This window comes from Nomascus leucogenys, chromosome 17 (assembly GCF_006542625.1).
Source record: "Nomascus leucogenys isolate Asia chromosome 17, Asia_NLE_v1, whole genome shotgun sequence".
In the NCBI taxonomy this organism is placed as follows: domain Eukaryota; kingdom Metazoa; phylum Chordata; class Mammalia; order Primates; family Hylobatidae; genus Nomascus; species Nomascus leucogenys.
Genome location: NC_044397.1, coordinates 91,236,558 through 91,253,083, shown reverse-complemented (window position 1 = coordinate 91,253,083; position 16,526 = coordinate 91,236,558). Strand labels below are relative to the sequence as shown.

General features: G+C 57.2%; 1 protein-coding gene across 2 annotated transcripts in view; it reads right to left on the bottom strand.

The window, feature by feature from the left end:
* The window catches only part of SEMA6B (semaphorin 6B), a 37,759-nt gene extending 22,149 nt beyond the window's left edge, over positions 1–15,610 (bottom strand). The window contains exon 1 of one of the 2 annotated variants that reach the window (XM_030796229.1): positions 15,272–15,610. Coding sequence is in view for 1 of the 2 variants with exons in the window: in XM_030796228.1 (XP_030652088.1) it covers positions 12,913–13,066 (154 nt within the window). In the remaining variant the exon portion in view is untranslated. Of the gene's footprint in view, positions 1–12,912; positions 14,052–15,271 lie in introns of those variants that run through there. The other variant, XM_030796228.1, reaches the window with a different exon arrangement.
* Positions 15,611–16,526: the final 916 nt, after the last annotated feature.

Here is a 16,526-nt window from a genome sequence, read left to right as displayed (position 1 = left end):
GTTACCCGAGGCCTGTGCGCCTCCCCCTACCACCAAGACCATCTGCTTCTCTCCGTGAAACTCGAGGAGCCTCTGCCAGCAGCCGCTCGGCGCCTGCCTGCCTGGAAGCGGCCCCACCACCTGCCACCCTGCGGCTGCCGGACACCTGGTCACAGGAAGCCACGGGGCTGGCGGGTGCACCCTGTGGCGTGCGGGGTTCTCCCGGGCACCTGTGCACCCACATGTCTGCGTGCCCCAGGGGTTGGAGGGCTCCTGCCTGCAACCCTGGGGACTTGCATGTCCTCTACGGGGGCTCCTTGTTGGGGGAGAGGGGCCGCAAAGCAACAGTTCCCTCCAGGGGGCCCCCGGCTGTCACTCCAGCTCTGCAAACACAGCCCACTGTGCAGATGTGGAAACTGAGGCTCAGGAATGGAAACGTCCTCGGGGACCCCCTAGTTCAGCTCCTCTTCCTGGGAGCTCTGTCTTCTGGCGGCCCCCGATGTCCTACACTCGCCAGCCTCACTCCCACCTTTCTGTCCTGCGCCCCCCTCAACGGGCCAGCTCTCCGTCTCTCTTTTCCCTCGACTCACGCCCCTCTTGGGCGGCCTTGTCCACTCCTGGGGCTCTAAACCCCGTCTATACCCGATGACACCCACCGTCCTGACTCTAGCCAGGCCTACCCCAGCTCTGGATTCGGGGTACAGCTTCCCCTCAGCCGCTCCAGACACAGGGCTCATGAAGTCTCACCCTCAGCCATGCTGGGCACGACCCCAGAATCGCACCGCCCTAGCTACTGTCACCCCGTCATGGGCCTGAATTTCCTGGGGGAACTCTCCCCCAACCTTCTCTCCTCCAGGCCGGTGTGTCTGGGCTGCTCTTGGCCCCCGAGGCTTCAGTGTAAGTTTTAGGATCCCGTTGTGAGTTCCAAGACAACAAATAAAACAAAACTCTAATGGGGTTCTCGCTGGAGTGGCACTGAGGTTACCGATCCAATCGGGGTGAACGGATGGGCCATGTGCCCCCACCCGGCCCCACTTCTCCTGCGTCCTCCGTCTCAGCTGATGGCTTAGGCCACACCTGGAGCTCATCCTGACTTCCCCTCCACACCCCATTCCACCAGCCTCACAGCCAGCATCAGCCACTCCTGCGGCCTCTGCCTTCGAGTTGACGCAGAACTCTCACCGCTTCCCGTCCATACCGTGGCCACTCCCTTCCCCGCCGGCCTGGCCCAGCCCAGCCCAGCCCAGCCCAGCCCAGCCCAGTCCCCTCCGCCCTGATCCCCAGGCTGTCCTTCCCGAAGCAGCCACCAGAGGACGCCTCTGAGCACACGAGTCAGGTCCCGTCTCTCCTCTGCCCTTATCCCTCCATGGCTCCCACCTGCCTCGGGGTCAAAGCCGGAGTCTTCCCTGCAGCCCACAAGGCCCTGTACGACCTGCCCCATGCCCTGTCTACCCTCCCCTTCTCCCTCCCTCCCACTCATCACTTGGCTGCAGCCACACGGGCCTCCTTGCTGTTCCTCCGACAGGCCAGGCATGGTCCTGCCCTAGGGCCTTACCCCAGGCTGTGCCCTCTGCTTTGTGAGTTCCCTCAGATACACACACAACTCACTTTCTCACTTCAGGTCATCTAAGAGAGGCTCCCCTTCGACCTTCCTGGAACCCAGACGACTCCGCCCTCCCTACGCTATGCCCTCCTCTCCTCCCCCATCACACTCAGGCCCGTGTGCTGCTGGGAGTGTGGGTCTCAGAACAGCAGCATGGACCCCACTGTCAGAAATGCAGAATCCCAGGCCCAGGCCCGCTCACCCAGGCCTGCACCTGAGCAAGATCCTGCGGGGACCCACGTGCATCACAGACTCTGAGAGGGGCAGCTTCATGTATGGATTCCCCAAACAAAATAATCGCCTGGGGCCAGGCACGGTGGCTCACGCCTGTACCCAGCACTTTGGGAGGCCGAGGCAGGCGGATCACAAGGTCAGGAGTTTGAGACCAGCCTGGTCAATATTGTGAACCCCCGTCTCTACTAAAAATAGAAAAATTAGCTGGGCACAGTGGCATGCACCTGTAGTCCCAGCTACTCAGGAGGCTGAGACAGGAGAGTCGCTTGAATTCAGGAAGCAGAGGTCGCAGTGAGCTGAGATTGCACCACTGCACTCCAGCCTGGGCGACAGAGCGACACTCCATCTCAAAAAATAAAAAAGAAAAAGAAAAAGAAAAAAATAATGAGGCCAGACATGGTCAGCCACACCTGTAAGCCCAACACTTTGGGAGGCCCAGGGCGCCGGGGGTGGATCACCTGAGGTCAGGAGTTCGAGACCAGCCTGGCCAAGATGGTGAAACCCCATCTTTACTAAAAATACGAAAAATGAGCCGGGTGTGGTGGCGCGCGCCTGTAATCCCAGCTACTCGGGAGGCTGGGGCAGGAGAATTGCTTGAACCTGGGAGGCAGAGGTTGCAGTGAACCGAGATCGTGCCATTGCACAATCACGGCAACCCGGGAGGCGGAGGTTGCAGTGAGCAGAGATTGCGCCATTGCCTGGGCAACAGAGTGAGACTCTGTCTCAAAAAAAAAAAAAAAAAAAAAAAACAACAACAAAGATCCCAGTGAACCAGGGGCACCATCGACAAACCATCCTGCCCTGCCCTGCTCGGTCCAGTCTCACTGGCTGGTTGGGGAAACTGAGGCCCAGGAACTGAGGTCCGGGGAAACTGAGGCCCGGACAGAAAACATTGGCAGCTGAAGAGGTCCCAGAAGAAGAGCTTTGGCTCCAGAACCGCACAGCCCAGGTTCAAACCCCAGCTCTGCCTCAGCTGTTTGACCGCAGACAGTCACTTCCCTTCTCCAGGCTTCAGTTTCCCCATCTCTGTACACTGTGGGCGATTTAAAATTCAACACTAAAGCACCTCCATGAGGAAGAAAGAGTATCATCTGAACCAATATGTGGCAGGTGAAATATGTTTTTTTCTACATCTTTTTTGTTTCCTGATAGCTGGTCTGTAGCTAAAATTCTTTTTTTTTTTTTTTTTTTTTTTTTAGATGGAGTCTTACTCTTTTTGCGCAGGCTGGAGTGCACTGGTGCGATCTCGGCTCACTGCAACCTCCACCTCCCGGGTTCAAGCGATTCTCCTGCCTCAGCCTCCTGAGTAGCTGGGATTACAGGTGCCTGTCACCACACCCAGCTAACTTTTTATTTTTAGTAGCGACAGGGTTTCACCATGTTTGGCCAGGCTGGTCTTGAACTCCTGACCTAAGGTGATCCGCCTGCCTCAGCGTCCCAAAGTGCTGGGATGACAGATGTGAGCCACCGCGCCCGGCCCTTTTTTTTTTTTGCCTTAGCAGGGAAGTTCTACTTTCTTTTTTTCTTTCTTTCTTTTCTGAGATGGAGTCTCACTCTGTCACCCAGGCTGGAGTGCAGTGGCTCGATCTCAACTCACTGCAAGCTTCGCCTCCCGGGTTCACGCCATTCTCCTTCCTCAGCCTCCTGAGTAGCTGGGACTACAGGCGCCCGTCACCATGCCTGGCTAATTTTTTGTATTTTTAGTAGAGACGGGTTTTCACCATGTTAGCCACGATGGTCTCGATCTCCTGACCTCGTGATCCGCCCACCTCGGCCTCCTAAAGTGCTGGGATTACAGGCGTGAGCCACCGCACCCGGCCTAGAACCAAATTTTTTTTATACCTCAGTGTTCAAGGACATCTCTTGCCCTGGGAATAACTTGAAGCTTCTTCTTGCCCTCACCTACTATCAGGCATTTCCAGCCTCTCCCTGCAGACCTTGGCTCAGGCTGTCCCCTCTGCTGGGGAACCTTTTTAGCCTTCTCAAGGCCCAGCTGCCCTCCCACCCAGCCAGGCATAGTAACCTCACTCTCTGTCCTCCAAGCTCTACAGCTGACTCCTGCTCACCAGTCAAGGCCATGCATGCGTGTCCCCTCCTCCAGGAAGCCTTCTCTGACTGCCCTGGCTGGGCCTCAGTTTCCATGGGTTCCCCCAGCCACAACCACCCCGCCCTCATCTTCACTCAACCGCCAACCTGGAAGCAACTGCATCCAGCTCTGGCTCCCTGTACCCCAGATTGGAAGTCATTCACTTACTCATTGGATTAGTAATTATTGGGCACCAGCTGTATACCAGACACATGTGTTCGGGCATGGGGACACAGCCGTGACCGAGACAGCTACAAAGCCCTACCCTTATGGGGCTCCCAGTCCCATGGGGAGACGGGGATACACTACACACGTCAACCAATATCGGAACTCGATAGCTTCTCACAATAATAAGCATGACCATAAAAACATGAGGAATGATTAGAGGAGGGGATATCTGAGCTAAAGCCTGAAGGTCGAAGGGGAGACCCCGTGACAAGGGGAGGAAGGTGCTCCAAGGGGAAGGAACTGTAGAGGAAAAAGCATGGAGACTGGGACCACTAGAGGAAGGGACAGGAGGTCAAGGTGGATGGGGAGGCTGGCACGTCACAGAAAGGACTCCGGGGGCTCTCCCCTTCACTCAGACAGGACACTCAGCTTCATTTCTTGTTTGTTTCTAAGGACAAGGTCTTGCTCTGTCGCCCAGGCTGAGTACAGTGGTGCCATCATAGCTCACTGCAATCTCAACTTCCCTGGCTCAAGCAATCCTCCTGTCTCAGCCTCCCCAGTAAGCTGGGATCATAAGTGTGCGTCACCATGGCCAGCTCATTTTTGTACTTCTTGTAGAGGCAGGGTTTCGCTATGTTGGCCAGGCTGGTCTTGAACTCTTGGCCTCAAGTGATCGGGCCACCTCGGCCTCCCAAATTGCTGGGATTACAGGTGTGAGCCACTGTGGCCGGCCAGCCTCTTTTTTTTTTCTTGTCCATAAAATAAAGACACTAGCTCAGGGCCTGGCACACAGGCATTCACTTTAGGTTAAATGACCTTGCTGTGTGACCTTAGGCCAGCTACACACCCTCTCTGGGCCTCTCTGTTCCAAGATAAAAGACAGTGATCCCAGGCAGGCTTGGAGCCTCCGTTTCTCCATCTGCCACAACACAAGGGACGGGGGTGGGATGTCTGTCTCCAGTTCCATACAAGGAGCTCCCTATCGTCCCGGCCGCCCCAGGATTCTGGCTCCGGGGCCAGCGTCCCCCGGGGGATCGAGTAACCTGGTCCCGGCAGCCGGGCCCCAGGGCCATCCAGGTCTGGTTACGGGCTCTGCTTACAGCTGCCCCTCCAGCTGCCTCGGTCGCCTCCATCACAGCCCAGCCAGGCTCTAGGGCTGTCTAGGAACTTGGCAGGAAGGCTGGAGGGAGTCCCTGGGGCCCGGGCATGGGGATGGGGCAGAAGAGAGAGGCCCCCGTGTCCCCCATCCTACTGGATGTCGGTTAACTCATCTCTGCCCAGCCTGGGAGGCGGCTTATGAGCCTCCCCTCCACCTTTTTTTTTTTTTTTTCTGAAGCAGTCTCGCTGTGTTGCCCAGGCTAGAGTGCAGTGGCACAATCTAGGCTCACTGCAACCTCCGCCTTCCGGATTCAAGCGATTCTCCTGCCTCAGCCTCCTGAGTAGCTGGAATTACAGGTGCATGCCACCACACCTGGCTAATTTTTGTATTTTTAGTACAGATGGGGTTTCACCATGTTGGCCAGGCTGGTCTTGAACTCCTGACCTCAAGTGATCCGCCCAACTCGGCCTCCTAAAGTGCTGGGATTACAGGTGTGAGCCACTGTGCCCGTCCTAAGCCACTGCACCCGGCCTCCCCTCCACTCTTTTTTTTTTTTTTGAGGCAGAGTCTAGCTGTCGCCCAGGCTGGAGTGCAGTGGCGCAATCTCGACTCACTGCAAGCTCCGCCTCCCGGGTTCAAGCCATTCTCCTACCTCAGCCTCCCGAGTAGCTGGGACTACAGGCGCCCGCCACACACGTCCGGCTAATTTTTTGTATTTTTAGTAGAGACGGGGTTTCACCATGTTAACCAGGTTGGTCTTGATCTCCTGACCTCATGATCCGCCTGCCTCGGCCTCCCAAAGTGCTGGGATTACAGGTGTGAGCCACCGCGCCCGGCCTCCCCTCCACTCTTGACCTTCCCTCCCGAGTCCTCAGTTCTCAGAGCCTCAGTTTCCCCATCAGCGAACCAAGCATGATAACCATCCACATCAGCTTCTCATGAGGGGTAAATGAGCGACCCATGATAGGTGCTTAATTAACTGTCGTGACTGCTGTGCTGCCTTGGGTTAGAACCCTCCCGTCTCGAGCTTGTTTCCTCCTCTGAGAGATGAGGATAAAAATATTGGCTCCACAAGGGCAGGGGTCTGTCTCAGTTACTGCTGTGACCCCAGTGCCCAGCATGGGGCCTGGCACACAGTAGGTGCTCAACAAATCAGCTGAATGAATGTCCCAGGAAGAGCCTCCACTTATAAAAAAGTTCCAGGGAGGATGGGCCAGGTGGCTCACACCTGTGATCCCAGTACTTTGGGAGACTGAGGCAGGAGGATCTCTTGAGGCCAGTTCGAGACCAGACGGGGCAACACAGCCAGACCCCATTTCTAAAAAATAATAATTAGCTGAGTGTGGTACGACATGCTACTTGGGAGGCTGAGGTGGGAGGATCACTCACACCATCATCACAGCCCATCAAGGCTACAGTGAGCTGTGATGGCCTCGCTGCACTCCAGCCTGGACGACAGAGTGAGAGCCCTGACTCCAATAATAATACTAATGATAATAATAATAATAATTTAAAAATAAAATAGTTGGCCAGGCGCGGTAGCTCACTCCTGTAATCCCGACACTGGGAGGCCGAGGCGGGCAGATCACCTGAGGTCAGGAGTTCGAGACCAGCCTGGCCAACATGGTGAAATCCCCGTCTCTACTAAAAATACAAAAATTAGCCGGGCATGATGGCGGGCGCCTGTAATCCCAGCTACTTGGGAGGCGGAGGCAGGAGAATCGCTTGAACCCGAGAGGCGGAGGATACAGTGAGCTGAGATCGCACCACTGTACTCCAGCCTGGGCGACAGTAAGACTCCGTCTCAAATAAACAAATAAATAAATAAATAAATAAATAAATAAATATTAAAATAGTTGCAAGGATATGTTCATTCCAGACTTCTTGAACACCTACTGTGCACCAATATGGCTGGAGACTCAGCCAGGCTCAGGGTTGTGTGTGTCCAGGGATTGGCACAGAGCCCAGCATGCAGGAAGCACTCAATTAATGCCGAGTGTCTCTTTTGCAGAGGATGGGACTCTACCCTGAGCCACCTTCCACATTCAACTCACAGCAGGCCAGGAGAGCAGGAATTCAAGATCAGATTTAGGAAGGGTGCACCTACTATGCGCCATGCTTTTCCCACATATGAACTTATTTCCTGCCAGCATCAACCCTCAGAGACCAGCACCCTCATCCCTGTTTGCAGATGGAAAAACTGAAGCTCAGAGAGGTTAAGCCATTTTGCTGAGGTCACATAGCACATAAGTGTACCATGGATGCAAACGTGATCTTGCTTCTTGCTGACATTTTTTTTTTTTTTTTTTTTTTTGAGACAGGGTCTCTGTCACCCAGGCTGGAGTGCAGTGGCATGATCTCGGCTCACTGCAACCTCGACCTCCCAGGCTCACCGGATCCTCCTGCCTCAGCCTTCTGAGTAGCCGGGACTACAGGTGTGCACCACCACACCCGGCTAATTTTTTGTATTTTTTGTAGAGAATGGGTATGATACTCAGGCTGGTCTTGAACTTGGGCTCAAACAATTCTCCTGCGTCAGCCTCCCGAGGTGTTGGGATTAAAGGCGTGAGCCACTGTGTGAGGCCACCTCTTGTTGACATTTTCCAAGTGCTCACAATGTGCCACCTGCCCATGATGGTGGCACACCCTAAATTTTTTTTTTTTTTGAGACAGAGTCTCGCTCTGTCACCCAGGCTGGAGTGCAGTGGCACCATCTAGGTTCACTGCAACCTCCTCCTCTTGGGTTCAAGCAATTCTCCTGCCACAGCCTCCAAGTAGCTGGGATTACACGCACGCGCCACTATGCCCAGCTAATTTTTGTATTTTTAGTAGAGACAGGGTTTCACCAGGTTGGTCAGGATGGTCTCGAACTCCTGATCTCTAATGATCCACCCGCCTCGGCCTCTCAAAGTGTTGGATTACAGGTGTGAGCCACCGCATCTGGCCAGCTGAAATATTTCACAGATAAGCAAGCAGAGACCCAGAGAGACGCTGTCCCTGTCCCCAGGCCACTCGGGAAGCCAGGGTGTGGGAGCCCATGCAGAACCTCCAGTGGGGACACGGATGCATCTCCGGGGCTCCTGGGGCTCTCCCCTCCAGGGAGGGGGCTCCCAGGTAATTAATTTTAATCACTGTTTTGAAAGTGGGCCACCAGGAGGCAAGTCGGAAACAGCAACTTGTAATTAGGAATGGGTGGCTGGGGGGGTTGCAACCACCATTCAGAGGAAATTGAAGTGTCATTTATACCCAGCAGGTAATTAACGGACCCAGGAGGGGGTGGCTCAAGGGGGCTGGGGCTCCAAGGGAATCCAGGCTGGGGCTGGGGCGTCGAGCACCCACAGATTCCCAAGCAGGTTTGGGGACGGACAGGTTGTCCCTTCAGACCCAATTGGGAGGAAGTACAGAGGGCTGGGTCCTGAGCTTGAGACCCAGTTGTGGGGTTCGGAGGGGACTAAGGCTCTGTTATAGGGACTCCACTTAGGGAGGAAGAAAGATGGCCCGGCCTTTGGGGGCTTGATCTAGGTGCAGAAAATGAGGAGCCCTTCCCCTCCAACTCGGGGCTCTGGGCGCCCTTCCCCCCACTGCTGAACTCCTCCCCCAGAATTCCTCCAGTCACTGCCCCTCCCCAGAGGCTGGGGATCCCCAAGTGGCCGGGACCAGTGTGAGAGGCCTGGAGGGGGCCCCGCTGAGAGAGGTGGTGGGGAATGGGGGTGGGGGTCTCAGGGAGTGCCAAGTGCTGCTGGGAACGGAAGACCTGGCGAATGAACTTGAAGAAGACAAAGGCGGGAAATAGGTCCCAGGGGAAAGGCCCCGGGGTCAGAGCGGACCACAAGTCCTGGTGAGTCAGGGCTCAGGAATGGTGGAGGGGCTGGCAGAGTGACGTGGGCGCTGGGGGATGGGGCTTGAGAACCGTCAGACTGTGGAGAATAGTGTTCGAGGGGAAGGGGCCCCCAGTTTGCTGGGTCATCTCAGGGAACCTGTCACCCCCATCTGTGCCTCATTGCTCCCCAGAGCCTGAAGCTCCGACCTTCAAAGAGGGACAACAGCAAACACTTACAGGGTGCCTACCCCGTGTTCGCAGCCCTGTCCCTCACTTAGCCCAGCAGGGTAGGTGACAGGGGCTCTTCTGACCATTCCACAGGTGGGAAAACTCGGGGCCAGGGTGGGCAAGGGATGCGGCCAAGGTCGCACAGCCCGGAAATGGCCAAGCTGGGATTTGAACCCGGGCCCAGGAGTCCAGACGCTGAGCTCTTAACCACAGCACTGCCCTGCCCCCAGAGAAAGGGGCTTTCAGCCTCTGCACATCCATCTCAGCAAGTTTTCTGGGTGACTCCAAAAATCTGTCCCCTGTCCATCCACTTATCCCCCCTCTATTACCCTTGCCTGGCCGGCCCCGATCAATTATTACCAGGACCTGGTCCTCAATTCCAGCCTCGCCCCCTGTCTGTCTTCCCCAAAGCTGCCACCAGAGGGCACCAAGAGTCAGGTCCCGTCCCTCCTCTTCCCGCAGCCCTCCATGGCTCCCACCTCCCTGGGGGTCGAAGCTCAAGTCCTCACTGCAGCCCACAAGGCCCTGCATGACTGGCCCCGTACTCTCCTTGCCCTTCCCTCCTCCCACTCTCCCCTCCGCGCTCTGCTCCAGCCATACTGGCCTACTTGGTGTTCCTCCAACATGCCAGGTGAGGTCCTGCCCCAGGGCCTTTGCACCGGCCGTGCCCTCTGCCTGGAGTGCTGCTTCCCAAAATCTCTGCATGACCAGCTCCTTCTCATCTTCCAGGTCTCAGCTCAAATGTCACCTCCTCAGAGACACCCTAACCGACAGCCTCAGTGAACACAGCCCTGCCCTTCTCAGCCACTTGCAAGATAATTGCCTTCAGGGCACTGACTATACCTGATTGACCTTGCCCTTTCTCTAGTTAGTGTCTGTGCTCCCCTGCCCCCTGCCCCCTGCCCAGCTGGGAATTCGACAAGGGCTGGACGCAGTAGTCTGCCTTGGTCATTACTGGGTCCGAGGTACCTGGCACTTAATAGGTGCTCACTAAACATCAGTCCACTTGTTAAATGCAAGCAATGCTTCCACAGCTCCAAATGAGATCATGGCCAGAAGCCCCACGTTTCTGCTTTGCAAGGATGTTCCTTTTTCTGGAGTCAGAAACCCAACAGAACTATATTTGGCATTTTGCCTGCATCCTCTTGTTTACATGGTCAACCCTAAGGGAGGCAGAATAGCAACCTCTGTTTTACAGATGGGGAAACTGAGGCTCAGAGAGGGGGCACAAGTAAGTGAGAAGAAATTGATTCAATCTCAAGTCAGTCTGATCCAAATGCTACGGCTGCCTATAAGGGCGATAATTCAGAATGGCTACCTCAACTTCCCCAGGGACTCTGAGTCCATGGCCTTCAAGGGAGGGAGGTTCTTCTGCAATCATCAGAAAACATGTGGCCACCCCCTATTGAACTCCTAAACATCCATCATGGCCCTAGCTACAATGCCCCTTCCTGGTACATCTTCCCTCATCCATGAGGCAGAGTACAGCTTTCCCTAGCCCCAGTTGCTCCCTCTTTCCTAGCCCCAAACCCACATAGCACAGGGGGCCAGTGCCTGCCCCTGTTTCTCTTCCTCTGGCCTGGAAGCCCTCCAAATAGACAGCGGAGTTAAGGTTACCCCTCTGGGATCCTAGCATCACCCAGCACAGGACACAGCACATGGGGGCCACTGGCAGCATTTGTTAACTAACTGATTGACCTAATTGACTGGAACCAGGCCCACCTGAGAACCCACAATCCTCCTCTGGGCTCCTGTATTTGGGAAGCTCCCTCCTAGGTCCGCCCTTAGAAGGCTGGCTTAGCCGGGCCATGGTGCATCCTGGGAAATGTAGTCTAGAGCGGGCCTTACCTCCCAGTGGGGTCCTGGGGTGGCCACCTTTGGACCCTGGGGCCAGATGGAGAAGGGGCATCGAGGGTGGCAAGTAGTGGGGCCCCGTGTCCCTGCCAAAGAGTCATAAAGGTGGTCCCCAGCCTCCTAAGTCTCTTACTTTTTCTTTTCCTTTTTTTTTTTTTTTTGAGACGGAGTCTCGCTCTGTTCTCCAGGCTGGAGTGTAGTGGCACGATCTCGGCTCCTTTCGACGTCTGCCTGCTGGGTTCAAGCGACTCTCCTGCCTCAGCCTCCTGGGTAGCTGCGATTACAGGCGTGCACCACCATGCCCAGCTAATTTTTGTATTTTTAGTAGAGACGGGGTTTCACCATGTTGACCAGGCGGGTCTTGAACTCCTGGCCTTAAGTGATCCTCCTGCCTCGGCCTCCCAAAGTGTTGGGATTACAGGCGTCAGCCACTGCACCCGGCCTCATGTAACTTTCTTGTTTTTTTTTTTTTTGAGACAGAGTTTTGCTCTTGTTGCCCAGGTCGGAGTGCAATGGCATGATCTCGGCTCACTGCAACCTCCGCCTCCAGGGTTCAAGTGATTCTCCTGTCTCAGCCTCCCGAGTAGCTGGGATTACAGGCACCTGCCACCATGCTCAGCTAATTTTTTTTTTTTTTTTTTTTTTTTTTTTTTTTTAGTAGAGACGGGGTTTCACCATGTTGGCCAGGCTGGTCTTGAACTCCTGACCTCAGGTGATCCTCCCTCCTCGGCCTCCCAAAGTGCTGGGATTACAGGCATGAGCCACCACCACTTTCTTACTTGTCCTAATGTCTGCCACTTCATCTGGATGTCCCTGGAAGAGAGGTGATGAAGGACTGTGATAACGAAAGAGGACTGCGTGCCTGGGTTGCTATGGCCACACATCCGTGGCCAGCACCACCGTTCATGATGGTGAGGGTCTCTAGGGTGAAGGGTCTGTTTTGGGATAATTCAGCCAGAGGACGTGGGGCTGGTGGCTGGTACCTGAGTCCTGGGCTGCTTTGAGCCTCAGTTTCCCTACTGCTGCTACATGAAGACAGGGAGGGAAGAAACGCACCACCATGGCCAAGAGAAAGCCACAGCCCAACCAAATCACAGCTGGGTTTTGGAGGAGTCACAGCCTGAGAGCCCACAACCCCTTAAATACCGAGAATCTCAGAACCCTGGTATCTTAAATACCACAGCAGTTCAGAAAACCCACAGTACCTGGAAACTGAAAAAAAAAAAAAAATCCAGGAGATCACTTGGGCCTGACCAATATCAGGATTATTAATCCAGGGTTCTGGAAAGACAGCCGTCCAACCCCTCTGGCCTGCCTCCCACGGGGGGCGGCTCACCACTCCTTCCAGCAACGCATTTGGTTTCCAAGGAGCCTGTCTCCTCGTAGCTACCCTTCCTCAAGATCTGAAATGTGACTCATGCCCCTCCCCTGCTCCATAACCTTCCATGGCTCCCCATTGCCCTTAGGATAAAGTTCGCTCCTCGGCTTGGCATTCAAGGCTACTGCCTACCTCACGGTCCTCTTAAACAGTCCAGCCACTCAGGGCTCCTCCAACATACCCCACTGTGATGATCCTTGCTGTTCCCTCTGCCTGCAATGCCTGTCCCCTCTCCTCCTGGCAGAATCCTTCTCCTTCAAGCCCAGTCCCAGTACTCCCTCCTCCAGGCAGCCTTCCCTGGTCCCACCTGTCCTGACCACTGCCCTGGAAGTTTCTCCTTCCAGCATCTCCCTTTCTGGGCCCACAGGACAGGGCCACGCCCAGGATCAGCTCGGGACACCTTCCTTCCCGGGAGACGGGCGGTGACCAGCAAAATCCTTCAGTCCCCAGGGATCCAGCTCACCTGTCCTGCAGGCTGACGTCATGGTCACCTTTCCAAGGGCAGTTTGATTTCTATCTTCCAGGCCCAGTCTGGGTAACCCCAGCAAACACTGGCCGCCAGCCCGGTGTGGCCACTGCAGAAGACATGCCACATCTCCAGCCCCTTCTATGCCCATCGGACAGAGGCGAGGACTGAGTTCTCAGGGGGAAAGGCCCCTCCTGGGGGGACTGGACACCTAGGCTTGGAGACAACTCACTTCAAAGCAGAAGAGGCGACACGGACCCTAAGATCCTGTCGGGGCTCAGCCCCAGCGGAGCCTGGTGAGGGAACCAGAGTCAAAGTGGGGCAGGCACAGATCAAGACAGTCTCAAGTGATCCCTCTCTTCCTCACCTACCCCCACTCCAGTCCAAAACCAAAGCGCATCTCCTGGGGTGACTAAAGCCCAGAGAGGACTAGGGACCAGCCTGAGGCCACACAGCGAAGCGCCTCCTCTCAAAGCTCCAGGTCTGAATCCTACATAGCCCAGAGTCAAGGGGAAGAAGGGAGGAGCAGAGCTTCATTCAGGGCAACCCTCGGCGAGGAGCTGGGATGCAGGAGGGCTCTTGGGTTTCAGCGGCTTCCTCGGGCCTCAGTTTCCCCACCTGCTGTTGGGAATGGGCCGGTTCAGAACAGACAAGAGGCTGACGCCAGGCTGCCACCTACCCAATATCCGAGGCATCTCTGTGTGGGTGGCAGTGACTCCCAGACAACTTCCCGGAGAGTTTAAGACCCTCTCCCAGATGGGTTCCAACTCAGCCTTGGCCCCAGCCATCCCCTCCGTCACCCCACAACCTGTACTCTTCATAAGTAGAGTTTAAAGCAATTGTTCAGGTACATCCTGAAGTCCCGCCCCTGAAAGAAACCGGTCTCCTGGGATGTGGGAAAGGGGTTTCAGGGCAAGGGGGATGCCCCAGGGGTCCTGAATTTTTATTTTGGAGAGGGAATTTGGACCTTCTGACAAGCTGAAGGAACACAGAAAAACAGACCGAAATGCAATTTTGCAAATGGGGCAGGGACCCCCTTCAGCCACCGCAGCCATGAGTCCCTCTCTCCCTCCTTAAACTCAAACCCAGAACCCCAAAGCCTCAGAGCACCCCAATAACTCCAAGCCCCCGTTCCGCTCCAGTCTAGGGGTCAAAGATGACAGCCTCAGGTAGAGGATGTCAAAGATCTCAGCGAGAGAGAGAGGGCCACCTGGGGGCGGGGGCGAGGGTCTGCGAATCCCTCCCCCAACCCCAGGACTCCCGCAAACGCTCCTAGCTCCAGCATTAACCCGGCCCGGGCAGAGGTGGGGGTTCATGACGGTAGCGCCCCCTCTGGGAGATGCCCCAAACTCGGAGAGCGCCCAGAGGCGGAGAGCAGGAGAGGAGGGCACGTGACCCTCGCCCCGGGGACCAATCAGCGCCCGCGGGAGGGGGCCACACTCGGCGCCCCCCACCCATCCCGGCGCGCTTGGAGATAGACGTTTTCTTTGTCCTTTTGTCAGCTCTTGGGGGTCCCCGAACCCCAAGGCCCCCACTGCAGCGGGGGGGATCCGGACCGGCCGGCCCTCCCTTCCAACACCACTGCGACCCCTGCCCTGCGGCCTGGACCCGGGACTTGTCCTGTTCTGGGCTGCACAGGAGGCCGGAGAGGACTCGGGCGCCCAAGGTGCGGCTGCCGGAAGCGAAGTGGGGCGGAGGGGCCTCCCGCCGCCAGGACCCCCACCCCAGCTCCGGGTCGCCTCGACTCGGCTCTCAGGACCCCGCCCCCCAACGCCACCCCCAATCCCCGACCAACAGGCCCCCTGCCTGCCCCGAACCCCCCACCTGGGCCCCAATCCAGCTCCCCAGCGGCGCAGCCGCGAACCTCATTATTGTATCTCCTCCGGGCCCCCCCAGGACAAAATCTCCACCCGCTGCGGTGCCGACAGAACCCCCAACCTAGCTGCACATACAGGCCCCCAGTCAACAATCCAAGCGCCCCCCCCCACGTTGCGGTGCCATTAGACACCCCCATAATGGAGCCTCAGGGAGCGCCCCAGGCCAAAATCCAGCCCCTCCAAAGTGATGCCACCGGACCCCCACCGGACCCCTCCATACGGCCAGCGACCCCCTCTCCAATCTGGTCCCCTCCCCAGTGGTGTGGCTGAGAGATTCCCCCCCTCGTTCTAGCGCTCCCCAAACCCCCTCCCTGGCCCCAAATCCGTCCCCTCCAGTGGCAGGGCCCGCAGGCCCCCCAATCCTAGCGCCTGACCCGGCCACCCCAGCCAGCCTTTCGGCCCCCCCAGCTGCGTGCCGACAGACGCCCCCATCCCCGCGCCTCCCCCAACCCCCTCCGCAGACGCCCCGGGGCGCTTACCTCGGAGCCGCGGCCGCCGCGAGTGCGCGGGCGGGAGGCGCGAGGGCGGGAGGGCGCGGGCTGGGGGGGTCCGTGCGCGCACCTGTCCCGGCCGGGCCGCTCAGCCCGGCATCCCCGGCTGGGGAGGGGTGCTGGGGGGGCGCGCTCTCCCCGCCCCCGGGCCAGCGGCGTTGCGCTGGGGGAGGGGGCTCAGCCCCGGCCCCCCGCGCGCTGGCGTCGGCTCCGGGGGGGGCGCTGTGCGGCGGCCGGACCGGGGGCGCGCCGCGGCCGCATCTCCTCCGCCCGCCGCGGCCGCCGCTGCGACTCGCGGCTCTGCCACCTCCGCCCCCCCTTTCCAGCAACCCCCCACCTCCCCAAAGCCGGGCTGGAGCCGCGCAAAACCCGGCCCGGAGCGACCGCGGCGCGGAGCGGAGCGGAGGGCGGAGCCGGTGGGTGGCGTTTGGGTGAGTTGTGGGGGGAGACCCAAGGGGGTCACCCTGCTTTGGTCCAGGTGGTGGACTTATTAATTGAGCCGCCCCAACTTCCTCTCCTGGTCCCCTCTGTTCAAACTCGCATCCCCAGGATCCAGCCCCAATCACACCCAGCCCATGGGGTCAATGAGGCTGTCAGGAACCCTGCAGTCTGGGTGGCCCCTTTCATAGACGAGATCATTTCTTCAATCCACAAGTATTCCATTTAGCAACACTCACTCGACACTTCAGGAAACTGAGGCACAGGGAGGTCTTGTCCAAGGTCACCCAGTTAGAGAGCGTCAGGGGGTTTTGAACCTGAGCAAACTGGCTGCAGAGATCTCCATGTTTCACGACTCCCAGACCTGCCCCTCTGTCGCCAGCGCCCTGTGGGACCTGGCCCAGAAAGGAGTTCTTCGAGGACTGCAGGTTCCCCCATGAATTTGAGACCCCAGGACAGAGCCTGGAGGTTTCAGAGACCTTCCTGTAACCTTCCCGACCCTTCGAATGAGTTCAGGACAGCAGGGGCTGCTCTCCGTGCCTCAGTGCCCCTTCCTGTCCAAAGTACCTTTCCATGTGGATGTGATCCTATATGTCTCCCCCACTGGACTGAGTGCTGTCCTGGTCGCTCTGGCCTCTCTCAATACAGTAGATGCTCTGTAAACACTTATATTTTCTTGTCTCTTCTGTTTTTCTTATCTTTTTCTTTCTTTCTTTCTTTGAGATGGAGTCTTGCTCTGTCACCCAGGCTACAGTGCAGTGGCATGATCTTGACTCACTGTAGCCTCCGCCTCCCGGGTTCAAGC